At 37.4% G+C, this 25070-nt stretch overlaps 1 protein-coding gene across 1 annotated transcript in view; it reads right to left on the bottom strand.

Moving 5' to 3' along the window:
- The window catches only part of SH3BP5 (SH3 domain binding protein 5), a 42819-nt gene extending 26403 nt beyond the window's left edge, over nucleotides 1-16416 (bottom strand). The window contains exons 1-2 of the mRNA XM_015823143.2: nucleotides 16202-16416; nucleotides 12553-12615 (exon numbers count right to left, since the gene is read on the bottom strand). Of these exons, the coding sequence (XP_015678629.1) occupies nucleotides 12553-12615; nucleotides 16202-16291 (153 nt within the window). The 5' untranslated portion in view covers nucleotides 16292-16416. The remainder of the gene's footprint in view (nucleotides 1-12552; nucleotides 12616-16201) is intronic.
- Between the last annotated feature and the right edge of the window lie 8654 nt (nucleotides 16417-25070).

A 25070-nucleotide genomic window follows, 5' to 3' on the forward strand; every position in this document is an offset into this window, starting at 1 on the left:
TCCTGAATCCCAGGAAATCAGTGGAATGCACACCAATCTTACATTTGTCCTGTTTTAATTTAAGGCCTGCTCTTCGGAAACGAAGCAAAACAGCCCTTAACCTCTCTGCCAGCATTTGTGGAGAGTCTCCAGCGATGAGAACATCATCAAAATAAGGACATACACCAGGAATACCCCTCAGGGTGTTTTCCATTACACTTTGAAAAATGCCAGGAGCGACATTCACCCCAAACTGTAACCTTTTCACCTTGAAAGCCCCACGATGGGTGACAATGGTTTGGGCCTCTGCTGCTGCATCATCAACAGGCAGCTGTTGATACACTTGAGCCAGATCAAGCTTAGCAAAAATTTTGCCCTCTTTGAGAGAAGCCAAAATGTGGCTCACTACAGGCACAGGATAAGCATGTTGCTGTAGGGCCTTGTTTAGTGTGCACTTGTAGTCTGCACAAATACGGATGTCCCCATTTGCCTTTAAAGGCGTTACAATGGGGGTTTCCCACGGACTAGAGTCTACAGGCTCTAATATGCCTTGCTGGAGCAGCTTGTCCAGTTCAGCATCAATCTTACTCTTAAGAGCAAATGGTACTCTTCTAGGTTTAACCCTAATGGGCTGTACAGCTGAATCTAGCTTTAGTGAAACTGGAGGTCCTTTGTATGATCCAAGCTCAGAACTGAACACATCTGCAAACTCCTTGCAGACATCTGCAAGGGTCTCTGTTTGCAACTTGTGTAGCCCTGTTACTTGGATTCCCAAGGCCTCAAACCAGTCGAGTCCAATGAGACTCGTTCGCTCACCCCCCACAACCAACACGTCTAGGGGGCCTGCAAAATTCTTATACTGTACCTTAAGGGTGGCGTCCCCCTTAACGCACACTTGAGAATTTTGAAAATCCATAAGGATTACATTAGAAGGCCTTAACGAAACTCGCTGGCCACTGCTGCTGATTTTGTGAAATGTGTTGAGGGAAATTATAGATAGGGCAGACCCCGTGTCAAGTTCCATCGACAATGGCACTCCCTGCAATTTCACTTTAAGGGATAATTTTTTTTAAGGGGTTTGTGTGTGCCTATTCTTAAAATGTTTCTGCGTGTTGCACAGAACCCCACCCTGTTTTGACTGGGCACCCTGGTACCTTTCAGATTCAATTCTTCCTTCGGTTGTACCTTCTGTCGACCCAGGCAGACCGCAGCGATGTGTCCTTTGTTTCCGCACGCTCGGCAAATGGCGGAACGGAACCGACATTCCGTTCGCTTGTGGCGACCACCGCATCCGAGGCAACGAAGCTCAGCTGGGCCCTTGTCCTGACGATCTTTGGACCTCCTTCCAGCTGCTTGGTAAAGCTTGTCCACCTCTTCTTCAGGATCTTCTTCCGAATCCTCTCGCACGTCTTCCTTGTGGATGGTGGCGGTCTCTGGAGCGCTTCGATTAGGCCGCATGTTCTTGACCGCCCCACCTGCAGCTTCTTCTGCTGAAACCTCTCGCAGAGCATCTTGGAAAGAGACATCTTCCTTAGCGAACAGCTTCTGCTGTAAGTCTCTGTTCTTCAGTCCGCACACAAAACGATCACGCAGTCTTTCCTCTAAGTCCTTGAAGTCACACGGTTTAGCTGCTCTTCTCAAAGCTGCAATGTATTCTTTTGCTGATTCCCCAGCTCGCTGATCCCTCAGTTCAAATGTGTGCCTCCAAGCAATGACAGATTGCTATGGCTGGAAGTGTTCCTTCAAAACTTTCTTCAGATCGGAGTATGACACCGTTTCCAGCGAGGCCGGGGCGATTAGGTTCTCGGCGATCTCAAAGGCGTCTTGCCCACAAACGCACAACATTGTGGCAGCCTTTTCCGGAAGGAGGGAATAGACCAAATGCGCCTTCATTCAGAGCTGAGAACGTTGCATTCTAAGGGTGAAGAGCCCCACTCTCTGTAGCTATTCCGCTAAACGCCCAATTTTTGCCATGATCGAGGAACAGGGTTTTCTTCAGCCGCACGCACCCTCCAGCGATTTCGTACTGGCAGGATAAACGCTGACTTCAACGCCGTCGTTCCTCTTCCGGACTTCTTTGGGTGAGTCTTCAAGCTTCCCTAGCTGTTTAGACTGGATCCCACCTTCGTCGCCAGTGTTAAGTCCGGAGAATAATGGCGCTTGACACGATGCATTTCTAACAGGTCTTTATTCTCTGCTTCCAATCTACGAACAACCCGAGCAGAGGCACGCAAGCCTCTATTTATACCTTCTGATCCCCGGGCAATTCCAACCAATCACAAGGCGGTCTTTTCCCGCCTTGCGCATGCGCGCAAGGTTGGCGCCACTCAGTCTGGTCCCGGGCAGCTTTTGCAAATGCCCGGGACTCTTGCAACGTCCCGAGCCTGCTTTTGCAGGCTCAGGACACAACATGGACGATTTCACAAAATGGCTGACATGGGGTTGTCCGTTCATAAAATGGCTATCAAAGGTTTGAGCCAGTCATGCATTACCTATTTCCAGGTTATGAGGAGAATTTTCCCTTGGGATGCCATACATTATCTGCTTTGCATTCCCCCCCACAAACAAACACATACACACACTAAAGGTGAATTTATTTCCAGATATACTGGATTGCAGCCATTTTTTTTCTAAAACTATCTATGCAATTTCAGAGACATTACTGAAAATTATACAAAACATTTTCGAAGTATACCAACTTTGTAACTAATTATTTAATTTAAAACATAATTTACAAGAAGTCAGAGGGACAGAGAACTCAGCAACCATCATGATCCATTCTAAAGCCTGGAATAGAATAGAATATTATTTTTATGTCATTCTGAACCAATACTTGCAACTTGGGATTTTCAGAAATCTGCTTTACCTGTGCATGTGAATACAGTCAATATCTACTGGTGTTTAGGTTTTAATGTATCGCAATTTGAAATAGGAATTTTGACTTCATATTAACATTTAAATGTTTAATGCTGGATATATGGATACTGACTACAGTTTTATAAGTTCAGTGCCCTAGAGCAATAGATTCCTTTACAGTGCAAGCAGCTCCTGCATTCTGAATTGTCATATGATAATACAAGTATCTTCTTATAAATTTCAGTCCCAGATTCATCTGCAATGAGTAGTTGTTTCCTCGCCAAGTTTCCTGGGGATTTAATACTCTCTCTGTAACCTGCAATGTCTGGAAAACTGTCATTACTATAACTGCAGGAAAACCAGTTTGCATATATTTCACGATTAAGTAGTAAATTCATATTTATTATTTATTACTGAAATTTGAATACTGCTTCAGTCCTATAGTTCCAAACAGCTTATATTGACTGATACAAGGCACCCCCTGCCACACACATAAATATATTGCACTCAGTTAATCAATGCATTCATAAGGATTCAATTGCCCTGCATTTAAACAAAACTTCTCTTATAACTGAGGTAAAACATTCTTATAGTTAGAATGTTCCTCTCTTCAGTTTCCTAAAGCTTTGCAAAAAAGCAAGGCTGAAACACATTTTGAAACAACATGTAGAATATGGTCACAGCTGTGGATATTAGTCAGCCCAAGAGAGGAACCATAACATAGAGATGGTTGCCTCCTAATCCATTATATATCTGATTATATAGTGTCTTGTACATAGTTGTTTTATAGTATTTCTGGTGTTGTTTTTTTAAATAAGCACTGATGTGTGGCTAGATTCAGGTTTTTGATACAGAATTATATCTATTCATTTTGTGCCATTGTGCCCACAGTAAAAAATGACAATAAAAGTTATCTATCTATCTATCACCATGAAAAAAGGAATACTTTTTCCCTCTTGATGTATTGGATTGTATTTATGAGAGTTGAAAGAATTATATGGCATTTTTACTGCCCAATAAGATTTTTATTTTTTTTTATTTTTTGTTGATAAATCTTAAATACAAAATTAAATAATTATTTATTTCTTTAATTATATTTCTCATACATTGAGCTTTTAGTTTCACAGAAAGTTCTTTTTAAAAAAAAAACAGAATTGAATTGTGCCCATATTATTGCAACCCCAAGGATTTGCAGGTAAGTGGTCTTTTGTCATTATGCACTAACCTATTTTTTGCAAGAGATTTTAAGTTACAAAAATGGATGGCATCCATAAACACAGTTATTTGAATGACATAGAAATACATAGGCTTGGGAGAGATCAGATATAATAAGATGTTTGCTTTATTGCTAAATGAAAAATCTGTGCTAGAAATAATTTCCTTTTTCTTGACAACATAAATACTTTATATTTTTAATCCTAGCAATAAAGAAATAGTTTTGTTTCTCAAAACTGAAATTAACTAGGCTATGGCTGCACACCAATTATTTTCCATTATGCTACTTTTATCTAAAGAACTGATGAAAAGCTGTATTGTAGGTACAGTATATAATGTACGTATATGCACACACACACACATGCACACACAAACACAAAAAAAATTAATCTGATCTTTTTCCCTATTCAATTGAGTTATTTGTGATTTATGAAGAAACAGATTACAGAAATAAATTATGTAATATAATGAAAAATTGTATTTTTTTAAACAAACTACTTAAAATTGTGTCTATTGTGGGGGAGTGTGCACGCACATATGTATATTGATATTTTTTTCCTGTTAATTTAAAAGTGCGCAGGCGCACATACACATACACATTCCCATTAGTGTTAATTCTACCACTTCAGTGTTACCAGTTCTTTTTATTCTGTTCCAAGCAGCTTTCACATCATCTTTTCCTTGCTGATTTTTCATTCCTTCCTTTGGAAGATTAATCTTGTAATATTTTTTCATACATAATTAAGAACATTCTTTGACACCCATTTCTTTCATTTCTTCCCTTATTATCCTTTTCCATCTTTTTTCCAAGATTCATTTCTGAATCTATCAACAACCTTTCATCAGTCTTGCATCTTTTAATTTTCTCAGTCTGTCATCACAAACTATCAAATCAATCATGCTTTTACATATCTGATTTTTTTTTTTACTATCTCTATATAGGAATATATGCTTAAGCTATGTACTGGGGAGGAGTCTTTTTTCTAAGCAGATACTAAATAAGTGTTATTAATTCTCTGATCTCTGAAATTACCTTTCCTGTATTCTGATGTCTCATTCCCACCTTTCATCTCATATAGCAAAATAACTTCTTATCCTGTTTTACATTACATATTTTTGCAAAATTTATTGTGACACCTCTGTTATTATTATTTAACATCCAAACACTTCTGTGGCATCTTGTAACATAATTTTTTCACTCTCACAAGCAGATTCCATACTCTCTTTTCTTATATTTCAATTCATCCTTGGATGACTGTATCATTTACTTTCTCTCCCATGTAGTTGAACAATTTTCATCTAGTTTATTTCTTCACAGAAGTTAATCTCTTATTTCAGCATTTCCTGGAATGAAACAATTGTCTCCAATTATGGATTTCTACATTAATCCATCCATACAAACAATATGAAATTCATATTTTCTGACATACATTTCAGCACTTTTGTTCAGAATTAACCGTCACATCTCAGAATCTAATTAACAACTGCACTTCACAAGAACAGATTATTTTCATTCAGATATATTTTCTTTCTCCTACTCTAAAAGTACCATATTTTTCTTTCTTTCTTCCCTATCCATTGTGCTCCTTTATCATTTGCTCTCTTTAATTTGAAATTATAGTTCTCTACATGCCATAACCATCAGCAGGTGGGCACATAAATATTGCATTCTGCTGCTTATCATAGTTTCAGTTTATCAACAATATTCAAATAATGTATTCAGTAATGTAGACAATGTGTAAACTAGATAATCAGGTTTATTTCTTTTCATACCATATGTAAGGTACCTCACTAACAATAATAACATTGATCAGTTTTGTCATGTTTTTTTGCCAATACATCAACAAACATACCCAAATCCAGTTTTATCCCAAGCTTTCTATTCTGAAATGTTGCTCTAGAGAAGGATAGCAGTAGTAGGAATACATGCACTGTATTAATACATTCAGAATACAATATTTATTATTTCATAACCTAATATAAAGATAGTATAAAACTATCACTCTCTACAAGTTCACAGATACAGATCAAGAAAAACCATGAACAATTTGTCACAAACGGTTTGTCTAAAAGACAAGGACTTTTTTCTAAAGCAGAAATGCTTCTTTTCAGCCTTTAATAGTATGAACAAGGAATATTCAGTAACTTCGTATACAAAAAGGAATGCCAGGAAAAAAAATCTGAAGAGGTTCATGAAAGTTTACATAGAAAATATTTGATACACACAATACTCATACTATAATTTTCTCCCACACAATTTACTAAAGTGTCTTTGTTCTCAGAGGTCATTCTTTACAAGCAATGTTCAAGTCAAGCTACCAAGGAGAGCAACGGACTACATAAATATAGGTCATAGATCAACCTTAATACATCATTAAATATTTGACACAAATGTTGGGAAAAACACTCTGTTTCAAACTCTGAGCTCTCCAACCCATGTGTTCACACAAATTAACATCTATTCTTTGAGCTTTTTTTCAAAATCCTAAATGCCTAAAACTCTTATTTCCTCCAATGTCTATTACTTTATTTTATCCAATGCATTTATCATAGTATCTTGCCCAAGCAACTAACCTACACTTCAGATAACTCCATTCTTACTGTTAGAATAAGGAATATCTTGCCTACAAAAAAGCATCTCTCCACTCTGTAGTATAAGAATGCTTGCAAATCTACTGGATTTATAAATATCTCTTAGATATTGTCCATGTCAACATGACAAGGATCACAGAATCCTTCTCCTTCACTACCCATATCAGAGGATTCTGTTTAATGTATTTTCATAATCCCTACAATTCCAATTTCACTCTTGTAAAAAGTTTGTGTCTCCCGCACTTAAAAAAAAAGATGCCCAGAAATTCCTGACAAGATTATCATATACTATCATGGAATACTAGAAGGCATATTTTCATGCCTTAAGCATTGTAATCAGGAGTATATTTCCAACAAGTATTTATAAGGAATTTGAAAGCTAAATTACACATAACATTAATTGTGCATAATCAATATAAAAAGTTTACGTAAAAAGTGTTAAAAAGTTGAAGTGAGAAAACAAGCATGATCAGGAAATTGCCCTTCTACCTGAAAGCTACCAGAAAGCTATGTGCCAGCAGGGAACATAGCCAATGAGTGTTTCCTTCCTGGGGTTAATCAGCCCTTTTTTGAGAGGGGAGGATATTACATGCAAAGGAAATAATTGTAATTTCTTCCCTTGTATAATTGCCCTGATTAGGCTGGCAAACAAATATGGATCTTATAATCCAAAGCATTTTGGGGAGAGCATATTGGGAGAAGGCAGCCTTATATACTATATTTGACATATGGCTCCAGAGGCTGCAACTAAAACTCCTATGGTGAACATTTTCAATCTATTTTCCAGAGAAGTTAACAAGCAACTTTCAAAATTCTCTGCTAGCACGGCTTCTGTATTTTTACTGGAAAAATGGTTTGTATAGTTCCAACTCCTCTGGAGAATGGGTATGTTTGGAAAATATTGCATTCTGGCAACACCAACTAGTAATCTGAAGTCATGATGAAAACTTTTGAATTTCACAATAGATGGGCAGACTTACCCATAATTTCAACTGGCAAACTATGAGCATCCTTGGCCAAGCTAAGTCCAAAAACACTAGGAAATTCCTAGAAGTTTGGTGCTCAGACAAATCAGCTATCAACAGGCACACAGAATTAACACAACATTTACCCACTATTCAGCAGAAAATGAAAATCTAAAAAGGAAACAAAAAGATCAGAACATCTCGTCAGAAATCATCACCCGGATTAACAGGGATTTATACTAGGATTAATACCAGACCAATAATGAAGCAGTAAACAATACTCCACTCAAAGAACTACCAACTCAGACAAACAAACAGTAAACAACAACCTATTGAAGGAACTATCTAGAAATAAATATTTCCATCAACACTGACAGGGAAAACCACTGTATATAAACAGAGAAAATCTGGCTTCCTGAAGATGTTACCTAATTCAGGGGTACTCAACCATGCTAGCTCTGCAGACCGGGGGCAACAGCAACAGCAGGGAGAGATGGAATGATTTCACAGCATGCGCTGTTTAACAAATGAAGCTTCATGTGCTCATGCTCACCTGCTGCTTGTGTGGCCCGATTCCCAAAGGGCTGCAACCCTGACCTAGTTGGATAATGAAACGACTGCAAGAAAACAACCAAACTCAGAGAGCACCAAGCTAAGCCTCAACCACATTTAGCCTTGCCCAAAATATATACTCTAATAATGATAGGGAGATGGCTTTTAGTTAACCATGATACTAAATTATTATAGGCTAATATTACCAAATTAAAAGAATCATATCCATATCTACAGAGATAAATAAAAATAAAATTTCTGCTTACTAACATTATTATTTCTCCTATGGCACATTCACATTTTTTATTTTAAAAAATCCACAAGAGATAAAATACAAAATATGAACTATAAAATCTAAAATTGTATAAACATATATCTACATTACAGATATAATTTTTTTCCTCCATATGTCTCAGCCAGGAAATCTCTATTATAGATTCTATTTTGGCACTCTGTCATTATATGTTGGATAGTTTGTTTTTCAGCCCCACAGTCATAAATTAGTGATAGTATTTTGCCCCATTTATTGACCTTGCACATCTACCATGGTCAGTGCAAATTCAGTTCAGTGTTCAGGGGAACAACAAATATTTGTGTCTGTGACATTCCTTAAGTCACAAGTGTCCCCTACATGGTGCTAAAGAACAGTCACTTCAAGGCAAAACATCTGAAGCTTTGAAAACATAGCAGCCAATTAATCCTAGCAATCTCTTGGCTACATCACATCACATCAATAAATCCTAATCACCACCAACAAGATGTTCCATTCAGAAATGGTTCAATCACGTGCAGGAATATTACACAAAGCCAGCATTAAAAACACACCATAGCCTTCTCTAATCTTCTACTTTCTTTTGTAGATCTCATTCTTTTAATGATTAAATCACTTTTTGTATCAATAGTTATGGATTTTAATCAGGCTCATTACAAAGCAAAACATTAAGCTATCAACAGTTGTTGACTTTTAATAGCTGTTCCCTTACTAGCCTAACTAAAACCATCTTCACAGTTTATTAAGTACATACATTTAGTTTATGTACTCTAGACTTAAAGCAACCAGGAGTAAAGCAGAGATCACTTTTTTTGCAGCCATTTCACCTTGCATTCCAGTGAGTTTTCCTTGCCAAAAACTATCAAAGCAAATTGCTCCAGGGGACAATATATGGTTGTCTTACAAAAGTGAGAATGCCAAAGAAATGGATTTTACAGACTGATAACCATTTTTAATGGTTTGTGATTTTCGTTGAAGAAAAAAAAAATCATATGAATAATATGGTCATAATTGCAAGTCAGATGCAGCAGCCAATATATTGTGGATTCACATTTTGATACAAGACTTCAAATTATACTTTGATACGGAAATTAATGAGTCGCTTTTGGCAAGATGGATGGCATACAAATTTGATAAATAAATAAATTCAAATAAATGCCTGCAACCAGTTAGAACAAACTTGAAGCTAATGAAAGCAGTATGTTTGGGAGTAGTCACAGAGTAAGTCTTTTGTTATCCATAAAGAACATTATTGATTATAAAAATAAGCTAACACCTGTAATCAATTAAGCCTAACAATGTCCACCAACTCTGCACTTCTATTTATCAAATATTTAATTCATTACATTTATAAACTACCTTTATTTCAGAGAGCTCATAATGATATATCTAAATGGGGATGTGTAGTGTTTCAGATATTGCTCATCTGCAAATTTCATTGGCTCTGACATTGGCCAAATTGTCTCAGTCATTAGATAGACTAGGAAATGAATTACATAGGAAAACTCTACTACTTTTTATTGAGATTAGCTATAATAACAGAATATTCTAAATCTGATTTTGCTGCATTCTTTATTCTGATATTCCAGGGAATCAGGGAAGTATCTGCCTAAGCATTTTCCAAATATTATCTTAATAAATGTCATCAGAGTTGTATTGGCCTAGAACAAACTCAGTCTTTGACATTAGGAAGTGGAATTGTGAGTCTACCTCTTCAATGTTTTCTGTATCACAGAAAAGAAACGGCTATTTTTGGAATAACTAATAAGTGGCAATACCAGCTTTATAAAACAGACAGACTCAAATAATAAGAGCGTCTAGTCCAAACTCCTACCTATACAAGATGTGCATTCCTACAGTATTCCCATAACATTTTCTTAAGAAACTCATAGTGGATTATGATAATCTGTTCTATAGCTAATAACTCATCACATGGGAAATTCTTTCTATTGTTTAATTAAAAACTTGTAACATGAACAAACTTTACAAGCTTCTTCTGTGTGTAACTTCTTGAAGATGGCTATCATATTATCATTTCATGTTCATATGTTGTCATTATTACTTCACCATATTTATACCAAACACTCCCAATCTTTTTCTTCATAGGACTTGTCTCCAGATTCCTTCCCATATCTATAATAATCTTTTCGAGCCAAGGAAGTTCCCTCAGTCCATGTATAGATGAAACATACTAAGTTTAGCTTTTCCTTTCTCTGGACTCAGTGCAGAAATTAAAACAATCTAGTGAAGAAAGAGCAAGAACAATCTTTATTTCTGTGCCCAATTCTCTTATCCCCATGGAAGTTTGGGCAGCTTTTGCTACCAATAAAGTTATTAAATAAAGTATTTATACAGCTATATTATGCCTGGCTATTAATTTCCATAAACATAAACAAGTTACTGGCATACACTGCAAAGTAGATGAATGCTCAATAACACTGCTGCCTGATTCAAAAAGCCACATATGGAAAGTACCTGCCAGTAAAGTTGGACATATTCCTTCCTCACTGCCTTTTGCACACATTAACATCCAGAGATCCTAGCGGAACTTGCCTGGTTGAAATTGCTGTAGTTTCCCAGAATAGCTACTTCTCCTTTGCCAAGACTCTTAATTTGATCTGATGCTGGTTATGATCAACTAAAGGACAGAGGTTTAAATGTGAAGGTACAAGAAATTTGTGTTACATAAACACAATTTAGCCTTTTCCAACCAATATATGTGAAACAAGGTATAAATCACACATATGGAAGAGATCAGAAAATGATCTAAATGGTTTGGTTATCCATCACATTAAGTAACATGTGATTTGCTTGGACTTGATTAAATATAATGTAGTACTCAGAAAACTAATGCCAAACAAATAGCATTTGTCTGTTATGGAAACTATTTCTTCTTCAATAAAATATTTCATTTTGTTCCTTCATATTTTAGATGTAAAAATCTAAAAATGCTGGGCTATCAAATCCAAACATCATCTCTAACAGCAGATAATAATTATATTATTTTTTTATTATCTATTATCTAGTTACTATTAAAAAGCAGCAGGTTGATGAATGTGGCCAGTTTAATTTTATCTACTGATTTGGGAGAAACAGGAAAAGCTTATCATGACAACTCGACCCATGGTTTGTTTTTTTGCTGTAAAAAATAAACCAGGATTCAGAAGAAAAAAAACAAGCACTCTGAATTATTAGTGGCTTTTTGGTAGTGGTGGGATTCAGCCAGTTCGTACCACTTCGGCAGAACTGGTAGCTAATTTTTTGTTGCCCAGGCCCAGAATGGATTTCCGGAAGCAGCATCCACACAGATGTTCACATATTTGAATCCCACCACTGCTTATTGGCCCATCTTTTTGGAACCAACCTAACCAGAGATTCTGGATTTATATATTACAGCTGTCTGCAACTCATTAGCATTACACACAAAAATGGGAAGGGAGAGACTGAATTATCCACCACACTGCTAGTTCATAGTAAGTCAGGAATTCTGAATTATTGTTATGTTCAAATATAACTTACAATTGCTCTGGTGTAACATAAGCTTTGAGTGTCACATGGCTTCACATTCACAGAAAAGAAAGATCAGAGAATATATTTTCATGTGGTCTCAAATTAACTTGTTTGAAAGTTGAGCTACATTATCTTGTAAGTTGTTTTTAGGAATTTAGGAATACAATAATTTCGTTACTACTGTATTTTTATATGTTTTAACATTTTTTTAATAGTCTGTATAGTTTTGGTGTAAATGAATTCTATTTATAAGTTTACTTTCCTGCTTTTTCTATTTTTGTACCTTAAGAAAATAAAGAAAACAATACTTTGAAATAAGATTAATTGCCTCATGGATCCCTAAGCATGATTATTTGGTTGGTGTAAGATTAATAAAGAAGATTAATGGAATCCATGGAATTATGTACAGACTGTCTCATCCAATTTCAGTATCAGAAATGGATATATTTGACCTTCTTTTCCTCCATTCACTGACATAATCCACATAAATGTTTTCATCAGTTTTTTCTGTCAATTTTAGCACAAAAGTCTAAATAAATATTTTCCAGCTGAAACATAATAAATAAAAAATATAGCTGGATGTTTAGACAAAACAGCAAGGAAAAAGGGTACCTCAAGCTCCGTTTCTCTCCGATTAATATCATCTGTAGATTGATTCAACTTTTCTAGTTCTCCCTAGAAGAAAGCCAAAATAACATGTTGAGTAATAAGACACTGAGAGAGCCCTAGGAGGAATCAAGTTATTAAGTGTCATTTGGCAATTCACAGAGAGGCCCCCCAATGGAATGTTAAATGGAAACAGAAGGATAGAAAATATTTAAAAGTAAAACTGAACTTTACTTTAGCTACGGCTCAGTTTGAAAGGGCAAAGACAGAGACCAGACATATTTTGAAGGTTAATTTTTAACATAATTCTAATTTAAGCTTTGAGGGGGTTTTTTTCTATTACTATTGAAGCTCTGCATAATTATTTAGTATGGCACTATTAGCAAAATGACAAATGATCAAATAGCATATGATTATGAAAATTTTATGATGAAAAATACAAATTTTCCTTGTTCTTGAAGGCTTTAAGGGTTTGGTTCCAATAATAAATAAAGAAAATCCATGCAAAAGTCATAAAATACTAAAATTATTTATTTTTATATTTATTATATGTTTACCCTGTCATTCTTTCAAGGAGAATAAGACACTGTACATATTCATCTCACATTCTCTCTAAAAAAGTAAAAATACTCCCTGAAGTACAGCTTTACTTTTATGTAGGAGAGAGAGAGATTGGACAAAGTTGACATGGCAATCAAAGTTATTGGCTGAATTTCTTTTCCTGACTTAAGTCATAGGTATCCACATGATGACTGTATGGCAGAGAAGGGGGTAAGTACGTCACGTTATGAAGTCATGAATTATGTAATTTGCATTATTTTCACAGTGATGCCACATTGCACATTTTAACCTTCCTTGTATCAGATAGTTACCTCAATACTATAACTAGATTTTGTATTTCTAGATTTTCAGTCCTCTGTGATACAAAAAAAAAGGAAAAACAAAAATTTTCAGAAGCTTCACTTTCACTTTTTTTACCAATTGTTACAATAGTATTATAGAGCAAACTAGCATGATTGCTCCACATTCAGAAAGAGTACCAATAATCATAGACAAGGAGAGGTTTGAACAGATAAACTTACTCAAAAGCCAAACATTTTTTTACTTTTTATCCTATTGCCAGCGTCTATCTATTAAAAAAAAAATACAACCATTTTAAATGTACTTCAGGAATTTTAAAAACAGAAACAATTTGGTGTTCTGGTTAAGATGCTGAGTTCTAGTCTGATATGAAAGGCAGCTGGATGACTTCTGGCCAGTCACTCTCGCTCAGCCCAACCCACCTCATAGGGTTATCATTGCAGCGAAAATAACAGGAGGAAGGAGTACAAACTGTTCAAAGTTACAACAGCAATGAAAAAAGTTAATTACAATCGGTCCACTTTTATGACCATTGCAATATCTCTGCAATCATGCGATCAAAATTAAAGTGCTTAGCAACTGACATGAATTTATGATGGATATACCATCCTGATGTGGTCACAATGTGGGACCTTCTCAGCCAGTCAATCAGGGAAGCCGAATTTGCTTAACAACCATATGATTTACTTAACAAACATGGCAAAAAAGGTCAAATTGGTTGCAACCATCTTGCTTCTGGTCTCAATTGTCTTAAGTCAAGGATAACTGGTATTCTGGCCTCCTTCAGTTACTTATAAAATAATAAAGATGGAGTAAAAATCTAATACATAAATAATTAACTATAAAGAAACAAAGTCTTCTTCAAGTCAGGACTGGCAGGGAAGAAGGGAGGGAAAGGAGATAAAGCTTCTCCTTTTAAACAATGTTTTGGATCATTTGAAGTCAATATTTTTTCTTATTTTAACCTTACTTCCCTGTCTTTGGAAAGGTATTATGAAACTCTACTGAAAGGAATACTTGCAGTGAATTTCCAGTGTAATTGGCTGGTAAGTTTTTCCCATCTGTAGCAACATCATGATTATTATTACCAACCCCAATCTGATAAAGTGAAGGAAACTCTTGATAAGTTCATTGACATGAGCATCAAAAGGATGAAAATAGCATTTTTTTGTAATAAAAAAAAAGTGAACCCATAAAAGCAATCAGGACTTTATTCATATCAAAAACCACCTAAGTGTCTTCCAAAGAGCTTATAGAATAAATTAAGGGGGAAAGCAAACAAAATACACATTCACCAAAAAATACCACAAAAATCACAGAACAATTACAAACACTGCCAGCAAAATCTAGCAGCAAAATTAAACCAATGTTGAGACATTGGCATCACTGAATGATTTGACTTGTGCCAGAGAACTGGCAATATAAATCTTTTAGTGGACAACAGATCTGCCATAGGAGAGCCACCTTAGAGAAGGAATTTCATAGAAAATGTGCAATGGCGCTACGCTATATAAAAAAGTGCCATTTCCTCAGTCACCATAAATCATTTCTCTGATTCTTAAGATGAAAATTCAACTGACTACCTTCACAAATTGGCCAGGTTTGTACTAGGGAAGGAGATGCTTGCTACAACTTTGTCAATTTTGGCAGCAATGGGAAAAGTGAAAGTAATAGATAGAATATATAACATCCTTTCCTATGTATTCTGTCAGAGTGGCATCAGTCTTTATGTTAACTTCCCACCTGATCCTTGGGTTATGTTAAATCTGCATCTATTAAGAAGCCCTTCCAATAGCCTTCTGGTTCTGGTAAAGATGTCTCTCCCTCAAGTCAAACTATCACGCATACACTTTTATTGGCAATGATATGAAACTGATTTGCCACCCTCCTTTGAGATTTCACAGCCGTTTCCCATTCAGGCACCAACCCACTTTTCAAGGTAGCCAGTTAAATGCTGTCACCTGAAACCAGCTTGGGGAAGACTTGAACTACTAAGACCCATCAGAGTTTATTGAGGACGTCCAAAGATCTCCCAGGGACTGAAACTTTTTTCATGGCAGAATCAGGTGACATTTAGAGCAGGAGCTGGCATCATCTATTAACAAGGATGAAGTACTGCCTTTTAATAGAACTACAGCAAGATCCTGAACATGGATTAAATTAGCCCCAGGGTCCTTTCCAATCCTTTCTAACTGGCCCCCAACCTTCTAGGGCCCTTCTTGCCCAAGCACGACATCCCTTGGTGGTCTCCCATCTCCTTTTCGATCCACCTCCCGGTTCACTTGGTCCGCCATGCTAAGAAAAACTGTAAAGATAAAAACGGATTGTGGAGAGGAGCTGAAATCAGGAAACCGGAGCAAACTGGGAGAGGAAGGATCCAGCTCGAGAAAGAAAATGCCGCTCCATGAAGGAAGAGCAAAGCTCCTTTCGAATCGGGAGCATCTTTCCTTTGCAATGAGTTTCTCCATCCAGCTGCAGAAAGACTTCGGGAAAATCTAATAAAGCCAAAGCAAAAAAGAGGGAGGAAAAAACACACTACCATCAAAATAACGGGGTGCAACAGAGAGGAAAACGCCCCGGGAGGGAGAGAAAGCGAAAGATATTCTCCAAGATTCAAAGGACCTAACCAAGGTCGTACCACACGCGCACACAAACACACACACGCCTGCTTACTTTGTAATTGCAGACCTGCCCGCGCCCCCATCCTATCACCCCACCCACTTTCGGCTGCAATCGCGCCCCTGCAGCCACTCTCCCAAGGATCTCGGGTAGGGCGATCGGAGACTCCGCTTACTTGAATCCTGGGGTCCACTTCTTCCTCAGCTTCCGGAGGCTGCAGCTGGCTCCCTTCCTCCGCCGCGGTCCTCTTGGGGCCAGGATCCATGTTGGCTGAGCGCTATTTGCCAATCCAGAAAGGAGGAATATGATCCTAGCTCTGCGCTTTGGGGAGCCGAGGGGCCGCCGCCAAGCTGCTCCAGCAGCCCAGGTTCCACTGGCAGAGGACTGCGCCGCCCCTGCGCGTTGGTCTGAGTCTTTTACTCCTCGCCGCGAGGCTGCGCCGGAAAGAAGAAACCGCTTCTCCGTTAGCGAAAGGGGGAAGGAAATGTGCCTCGCCCCCTTACTGCCGCCGCAACTGCTGTTATTAAAGCGGCGGCGGCGGCGCTGTCACCAAATGGGTCTGTCCCTCCTTGACACCTATGCGAATTCAACTGTACCAGGCGTCTTCTTCCCCGAAACAATTAACGCAAGGCCTCCGAAGAATAATACAATAGCTTCAACAAAGCAATAATAATATTTTAAATGCGGTTAAATAATACAAGCTTCGCCCCCAGGCCACTCGATTTTTTTCAATGCTGCAGACTTGCTCCCCTCCGCCTGGAATCGCTTCGGCAATCCCCACATACTACCAGCCTGGTCCAGTCACCCCGCGAGCTAGGACGCCCCAGAGTCACGTCCTGGGAAGCCAGCCTTGCTGCTTTCTGGCGAACCCGCAAGGAAACTGGTGGGCGCCTGTCAGGTTTAAAGGAGTCGAGATGGCCCGGAAGCTTTTGTGGAGCGCAGTTGCTTCACTAGGCACACCACTGACTGCCATCAGCGGGTAGGTGTGCACTGCATGTAGGAGATGGATGTGGTCCTACGGACAGGTAAACAGCCATTGATGGATTGATTGATTTGTACATCAGAGTCCCAGAAATGCTGTTCTGGAGAGCTTACCACAATGAATGCAAAATCACAATATCACACCAACAATGAAAAAGTCAACAAGAACAAAACCCACAATTGGGGCACATCAACAGGTACTTCCTTCCACCCAAGTCTTCAAAGTCTTATCCTCAAGGAACTTCTCTCTCACCAGAATGTGTGGTGTGTGACACATTCTGATGAGAGAGAAGTCCCCTGAGAATGGGCTCCAGCCCTACTCCTAAAGCTTGGAAAACTAAATCTCTGGTCCTGGTGACTGACCCAGATTGGATCCTGCAACATTATCCTGAGACATGTATATTTGCCTTCATTTGTGAGATATTTCATTTAATGTGTCAGGCAATCCATTAACAATTACTTCTGAACTTGTAGATGCATAAACCGTGAAGTAATAGTGACTGGCTGGATAGGGTGACAATATTCCCATAGCATGCTAAGTCATGCTTTGCTTAATTGTTTATGTCACACATAATTGCTTTACTTAATGTAACTTAGTAAATCAAACACCCTGTATGAATTCACACAGCACACTAAGCCACAAACTCATGGCTCAATGTGATATATAAACCCAATTAGTAGACTGGAAGAAATTACTTTATTCTAAATTAAGATTTAGAATTCTTCCTTTTACCTTTTAGATCATCTAAATTCTAAATGTAGTACACAACAGATCCTTTCTCTAGTGACTAAATGTAGTACACAGTAGAAAGGCTGTGTACATGTGATATACCAAAAATTGAAGATATCATATACAACCTGTTTGATTACAAACTAGTGGAAAGCCATTTACTTAGATCTCTTCTAAAAAAATCTCAGAAATATTGGGACACTCAGAATTAACTATTGTATCTCTTGTATAAAATGAATATGCATATTACTAGGAAGACTACGATTTCCATATCAAAGACCATTTTGAAAAGGATTGACTACAAAAAAACAGATTTGGGCTGCCTGGATAAATGGCAATTGTTATTGAATATGTCCTACTGTTTTTCTGTAATCTTTTTTGTAGTTTTTTGATATGGTCTGATAACTAAGTAATAAAATATATTATATTGTATTGTAGCACACAATAGAAATAGGATCTTGTAGGTCATTTAGTCCAACCCCCTACTCATGCAGGAGACCTTATGGCATTTCTGACAAGTGGCTGTCCAATGTCTTCTTAAAAGCTTTCATCACTTGTCAGATGGTATAGAGTCTCTTGCTTAAGCAGGAGGTTGGACTAGATGACCTATAAAGTCCTTTCCAACTCTTATTATTCTGTAAACAAAATCACTTTAGACATTCGGTCAAGAACAACCCCCAGAGTCATAGAAGCAGCAGCAGTTGTATCTGGTAATTTACATATGTCTCAGGAAAAAAAATTATACTAACAGGTTTTAGTATATGTTTTTATAGGAGTAGCACATGTCTGTGTATCAGAATAATGCCACTCATCCCAGCTCCCATATATTCACACCTACTCAAGAGAATGTAGGATTCACAGCAAAGAACTGTACCTAGCAATGCTTAGTGCTGTGATGGCAAACCTAGGACACCATGTCATTTTTGGTTACATGCCAGGCCTCCAGACTCTCTGTAAGCAGAGCCTCTTAAGCCTCCAATACTCATTCAATTTTCAGAGTCCCCAGGGATTTTTGTGTGACTTCTAGAGGGTCTGGAGGTCACTCCGCATCTGAGATCTCATGAGGACTCTCTAGAGCCTCCAAAGCTCACTTGAGGCATGCTTTCCTCCACTTTTCAGAGCCCATGCAGGATCATTTTCCAGTTTCCAGGTCTAATACAATGCAGATCAACTCAAAAAGGTACTTTGAAAATATTAGTTATGCAAGTATTTATTTATTAAATAATGCATTTAAATAATTAATTTAATGTATTACTCTTTGTTAAAAATGGTTTCTCTTTTGTCCGGGGTGTGTGTGTGTTCATGTGACATGCCAGCAGAATCAAGATAGGCATTTTCTGAATTTTTGGCATGCTAAGCCCAAAAGGTTTTCCATCACTAGCCTAGTAGTAGTCGATGGAGAGCACACAATGGCATTCAAGTATATAAAGTGAATCTGCTCCCTCCTCCAAAATATAAAAATGTCATAAAAATATGGCATGCCACGCCCCTTGTCAGGTGAAGCAGAATGTAATGCCCTCTTTAGAAGCAGCAGCACACATGTTCTTCATACTCTTTCCCAATTCATGTTCCTTCCTGATCACAATGAAGCACCACCCCTCTTTTTTTGTTTAATCAAAGATCTGGGTTATTTTAGGAGACTGCTAGATGAATATTTAAAACAATTTTAGTGGTCTTCCAAAATCATGTACGGTAGATACGGAGCCTGAAGATTCAAGTGTCTGCAGCTCCAAATAGCCAATAGGAGCTGGGGCAATCCAACTTCCAACTCAATATTGCCACTGGGGCACTTCAGATTGTATGGCTTGTATGGAGTGAAGGGGGGAAATAATGTTTTAAAACTTGTAATGGTGTATGGGAATGATGTTGGAGGACAGTTGGAAGAGTCACAATCTAGACTACAGTCAGGCAAGGAGCAGCTGAGTCTTGAGAAGGAATTGGGATGTACCAAACTCCTCAGTAGGAATCTCCCTAATTTCTTGCACTGCAAGAGAAGATGAGGGAGAGATGTACTTTTAGAGTTACAACATTCTGTTAATATAGCCAGTGCTTTTTTTTGTAAAAAAAAAAAAAAAAGTTGCCGGAACTCACACGTCATACAACCCACCTTGCCTACCCTACAAGGTTCCATCCAAAAAAGGTGCCGGAACTCCGTTCTGGGCATTCTATGACAAAAAAAAGCCCTGAATATAACTGTACAATAAAGGCAGAGCTAGTACTTCTGAGTATGCTTCTTGTCTGGAGTAACTAGCAAAATTGAAAAACTTGGAACAACTAAAGATGAATGTAAGATGCCTCTATGATGGCCTGTGCTGAAGCATAGGTAACATTGTGAAGATATACTCTGTAAAATGGTAAACAAAACATCTATGCTGCAGCTAACAAGATGTGAAACCAAGCTGTGGATCTCAAATCTATTGTGTTCAGTTGCAAAGTTAGTGCTACAGAGTGATTCTGTGTTTGTTTATCCAGAAGTGATGACACTAAATCTAGCTGTATGGCAAATTGACCTTGACTAATCTTGAAAAGCTAGGAAGGATCAAATTATGATATATGATACGATATGATATACGATATGGTGAGATAGATGCATTGATATGATAGAGGGGCACTGGAAAAAACCTATAGGGCTATAGAATAAGATTGGGAAAAAGAAAAGTAGTACCAGCAAAAGGCAGGTACAAACCAATATCAAATACTTGCTAAGAAAACTTTGTGTACGTGTCCATGAAGTCGCCAGGATATAAGGAGACTTCACTTTAACCTCACCAACATCAGTGGAGCTTATTCCCAAGGAGTGTGCATAAAAGTCTGCATAAGTTTAAGATAATTACCTCTCTTAGAGTAAGATATCACTAAACCCTTTATGACTGAAATAATTGTGTCTGTTCCTGACCTATCATGCAATTGCATTGTTTTATAGTTAGAGAGAAGAGAGAGGTGGCAGTAGAAATGCCAAACCGTTTAAGAAAAAAGTCTGGCAATATTATTTCAAGAGAATATGTATTTGAGAAACTATCTCAAAGTTAAAACAGTTTAAGGTAAGTGCTTTTGTATATGTATGTATGTATGTATGTATGTATGTATGTATGTATGTATGTATGTATGTATGTATGTATGTATGCAGAGCTTTTTTCCTCATAGAATGCCCAGAACGGAGTTCCGGCACCTTTTTTGGATGGAACCTTGTAGGGTAGGCAAGGTGGGTTGTATGACGTGTGAGTTCCGTCACGTTGTTTTTTTTTTATAGAAAAAAAGCACTATGAGTTTATAGACTATATAGGTAATCTTTGACTTATGACCACAATTGTGCCCAAAAATTTCTGTTGCTAAGCAAGACATTTGTTAAGTGAATTTTACCCCATTTTACAACTTTTCTTGACACAGTGGTTAAGTGAATCACTGCAGTTGTTAAATTAGTAACATAGTTGTTAAGTCAATCTGGCTTCCCCATTATCTTTGCTTGTCAGAAGCTCACCAAAGGTGATCACATGATCCCGGGATACTGCAACTGTCATAAATATGAACCAGTTGCCACGCATATGAATTTTGATCACATGACAATGAATATGCTACAACAGTGGTAAGTATAAAAAATGGTCGTAAGTCACTTTTTTCAGTATCACTGTAACTTTGAATTTTTTACTAAATGAACTGTTGTCAGTGGAGAACTATCTGTAGTTCTGATTTCTGCCTAGATAAAGTTGGTGTTAGAAACAAAACAGAACATTTCGTTTTCCAGCCATCAGTTGTAACCAGATCTTATTATCTAGGGTTTCTTGCGATACAAACATATAAAGAAGTCAAGCAAAAGGGAGTGGGAGGATATTGTTTTTTCAACCTGAACAGAATAGGTTGTGGTAGATCTATTGAGATGGTCTTATTTTTCCCCCACCCACTTACCATCTGCTTCCTCATTCACTGCCAGTCTTTCCTTAAGACTTTCTTAACAGTGCAGGTGGTTTCCTATACATCTAACAATTTGCATAACCTGCTTTTTCTTTCTGATCTTGCTCAACAAATACTCTTGTCTCTATGGATTCTGACGGCACACATCAAAAATGAAATTTAGTTGTCCGCTCTCAAAGTGAAATACATACATGACACAAACCTAAACAAACCATGAACAACATATGTATAGACCCTCACCCCTACATATATGTAGCAAATAAATATTAAATACTGTCCATCTTGAATATATAACGGAAGGAAGCTTGAGAGTTCACAAGATTAATGCTGTATGGAATGAAACTATGGCTGAATCTGGATCTTCTGCTATGGATACCACGAAGCCTCCTCCCAGAAGGTAACAAGGAAAACAGGTCAAAATCTGAAAGCCAGTTTGGTATAATGGTTAAAGAACTGAACCGGAAAGTAGGAGACCATAATTTCTAGTCCCTTAGACACAAAGTCAGCTGGATGACCTTGGCTCAGTCACTTTCTCCCGGGCGCTAAGAAGGAAGCAATGACAAACTACTTCTGAAATCTTGCCACGAAAACTGCAGAGACTTCTCCAGGCAGTCACCAGGAGTAAACATTGGCTCAAAGGCACTACATGTATGTATGTAACTCAAAGTAATTCTTAAATGAAACATCAGGCCAAAGGCCATGAGAGGCATAGCATAGAACTAGGAACATCGTCTTGCCCAATTAATTACGAGCTTGAGTTCTCAGTGCGCAATATTGTTTAACTCCCAGAATTGATTAAATGAATTTACTTGCATTTATCATCTTATGAAAATTACAAAATCATGTGATAATAGATAAAATAGCTGTAATTGGTGGATTATGCCAAGGGATCCCGGGCATTATTTGTCAGCTGCAAGTCTGATCATATATCCAAGAAGAAAACAATTGCAACCAGTCTTGAATAATTATTATTTGAGATGTTTGTTGTTCTATTAAAGATCCTGAAACCTGAAGTTGCATTATCCTTCTGCTGATTTACAACAGGATATTCAATCTCATTAATTTTGATTTGGGAATATGGGCAATCTTTGCTTTTCTTTCTTTAAGAGAAATCTGTTGGGAAATCTATTATGGCCAGGCTGTATAGGGGTGTCAAAAAGTCAAGATAGCAGTTTCATGTCATCAAAGCCCAGCTTTTTAAAAAATGTGCATTGCTGAAATAACCCAAAGCTAAAAAATAGTACAACACGAGGCTCATGTGAGGCAGCTAAGCCTTGTATAAGGCATTTCATGCCAAAGCATCATCACAATTCTCCTTCTCAGGCAGTAATGCCATTGTCCTCAATGAGGTGCTTTGTGTGACCCAATGTCTTTCACTAAAGTGTTTCAATCTCTTCTGTGTAGTGAAGTTGCTGGACATCAGACTCAAGAGTGACACAAGTGAAGCAACACCATACTTCATTTCTTTTGCTGTTAGAAGGAAAGCAGCATTGCTTCATGAAGTATCTTTTGCACAAAGCTTTTGGACCCTTGCACAAGCCAAGTTTCCTTTTTTTACTATGTAGTATCCTTTTCTCCCAGGAGAGGCACTGTAGTTTTTACAGAGATTAGATTAGTGGTCAAGCCTCCACTGTGTTTTCTGATTAAAACACTTATTCATATTCTAAGGCACAGAATAGGAAAAACTTTAATAAGTACCGCAGTTGTCTGATCACTTCTAATGTTACTAGCCATTGTGGTCTGTAAACCATGAGATATAACTTAGTTTTGTGTACGAAATCACAAACTGAACTATGCTTACATTGGCTAAGACAGAATCAAACCATATTACCTCTTAAAATCTTATGTGAATCAAAAGATTGTGTAAGATGTAATCTGAATATTTGTTTTGATTTAGCATGTTATGTGAACAATGCCAGGATTATGGTAACTATTTCTGAAAGTTTAGCATGTCATATAAAGAACCATTGTGGCTAACTAATCAAATCACAGATTAACACAATGTGATTCCAAATCATTCCCCCAAACACAAATCAGAGATTCAGGTTTCCCAGTGTTAAAAGGGAAAAGAAGAAATATGAGTATTTTTTTTGTCTCTTTCTTACGTAACAGAGAAATCCTAAAGCGAATGTGCTAACTTTGTAACCATGCTACAGAAAAGGGAACTGACTTATGGTCATTTGATGAAGCCACCCTATCTGAGATGTAAATTGATATATAATACAGGTATATTCTTATACCTTCTATATTTCTATAAAAAAAGTAAATTCTTGGGGGAAATTCACATTTAAAACAGGCATGTTTCCTCTGAACTACTTTTGTACTTTCTCTGTTTCTATACCTTCTCAATTGGGTTTCCTTCCTACAAGTGCTTTTAAAATGTAGGCTTCATTGTTTATGAAACTGATAGGTTTATGGATACTACTTCCATCAATTCCAAAATTAGGACATGATTAAGTACCTTGGAGAACACCCTAGTTGTATTTATCGCAGTTACCATCACAACCACAAATAGCTGCCACTTAATGTAGGGTAATTCCATATGGAGGTTTCCTTGTCTTACAAATCAAAGATGTAGTGAACCTATTTCATCCTTTAATAGAAAAAATATTTTATATTGGCTTAATTCCTACATTACACTAAGCAATAAAATTGATTGTAGTTTAACTTGCTGTACTAATTAAGTCACTGTAGGCTGCAAACTGTGGTAAAATAAAGCATGGTTTAGTAGCATTACCACCAACTATGTTTGCCTGATATGCTGCATTATAAATCTCACTGTACTGCACAAAATTGTCCTTAACATGAATATCATAAGGTACATAATCTAAAGTGCAGCATACAGAGTAAAACCATGAAAGATGACAGTATTTTAATGGTTGAGCAACAAATTGAGACTGAACTCTCCTTTACAGATACAGTAGATACTCATATGGAAGGAGAAATGAAATTCTTCAATTTCAGAAGTTCAGTTCTCCATGATTTCAGGTAGAGGTTTGTCTGATCCTAGGTGGAAAATGGCCAGATTGAACCTACACCTTCTATATGAGAAATGCATTCTCAGCGACTGAGGTACACTTTGTGCTAGAGGACATAGGAGTGGAAAATGATATTTTGTGCCCCAATGACTTTCATGAGGCAAACAAATGTATAATATATCTCTAGGATGTATGGACAGACATGATGTAAAAAGGTAGAAAAGACACTCTAGATCAGGGGTGTCAAACTGCCGGCTCATGGGCTGGACGAATCACATGGAAGCCGCACCCACCCCATTGCTGGCAATGGCAAAACCAGCCCAATAAGTTGCGCAACGTCACGTGACTTCGCGAGTTTGACATGCCTGCTCTAGATCATGCTGAAAAATGTTTGCTGCAAAAGTATGAAGAAAAACGATACAAATGTTCTACAGAGTAAAGTATAT

The sequence above is a fragment of the Protobothrops mucrosquamatus genome, unplaced genomic scaffold (assembly GCF_001527695.2).
Source record: "Protobothrops mucrosquamatus isolate PMUCROS unplaced genomic scaffold, P.Mucros_1.0 scaffold_177, whole genome shotgun sequence".
Lineage (NCBI taxonomy): Eukaryota > Metazoa > Chordata > Lepidosauria > Squamata > Viperidae > Protobothrops > Protobothrops mucrosquamatus.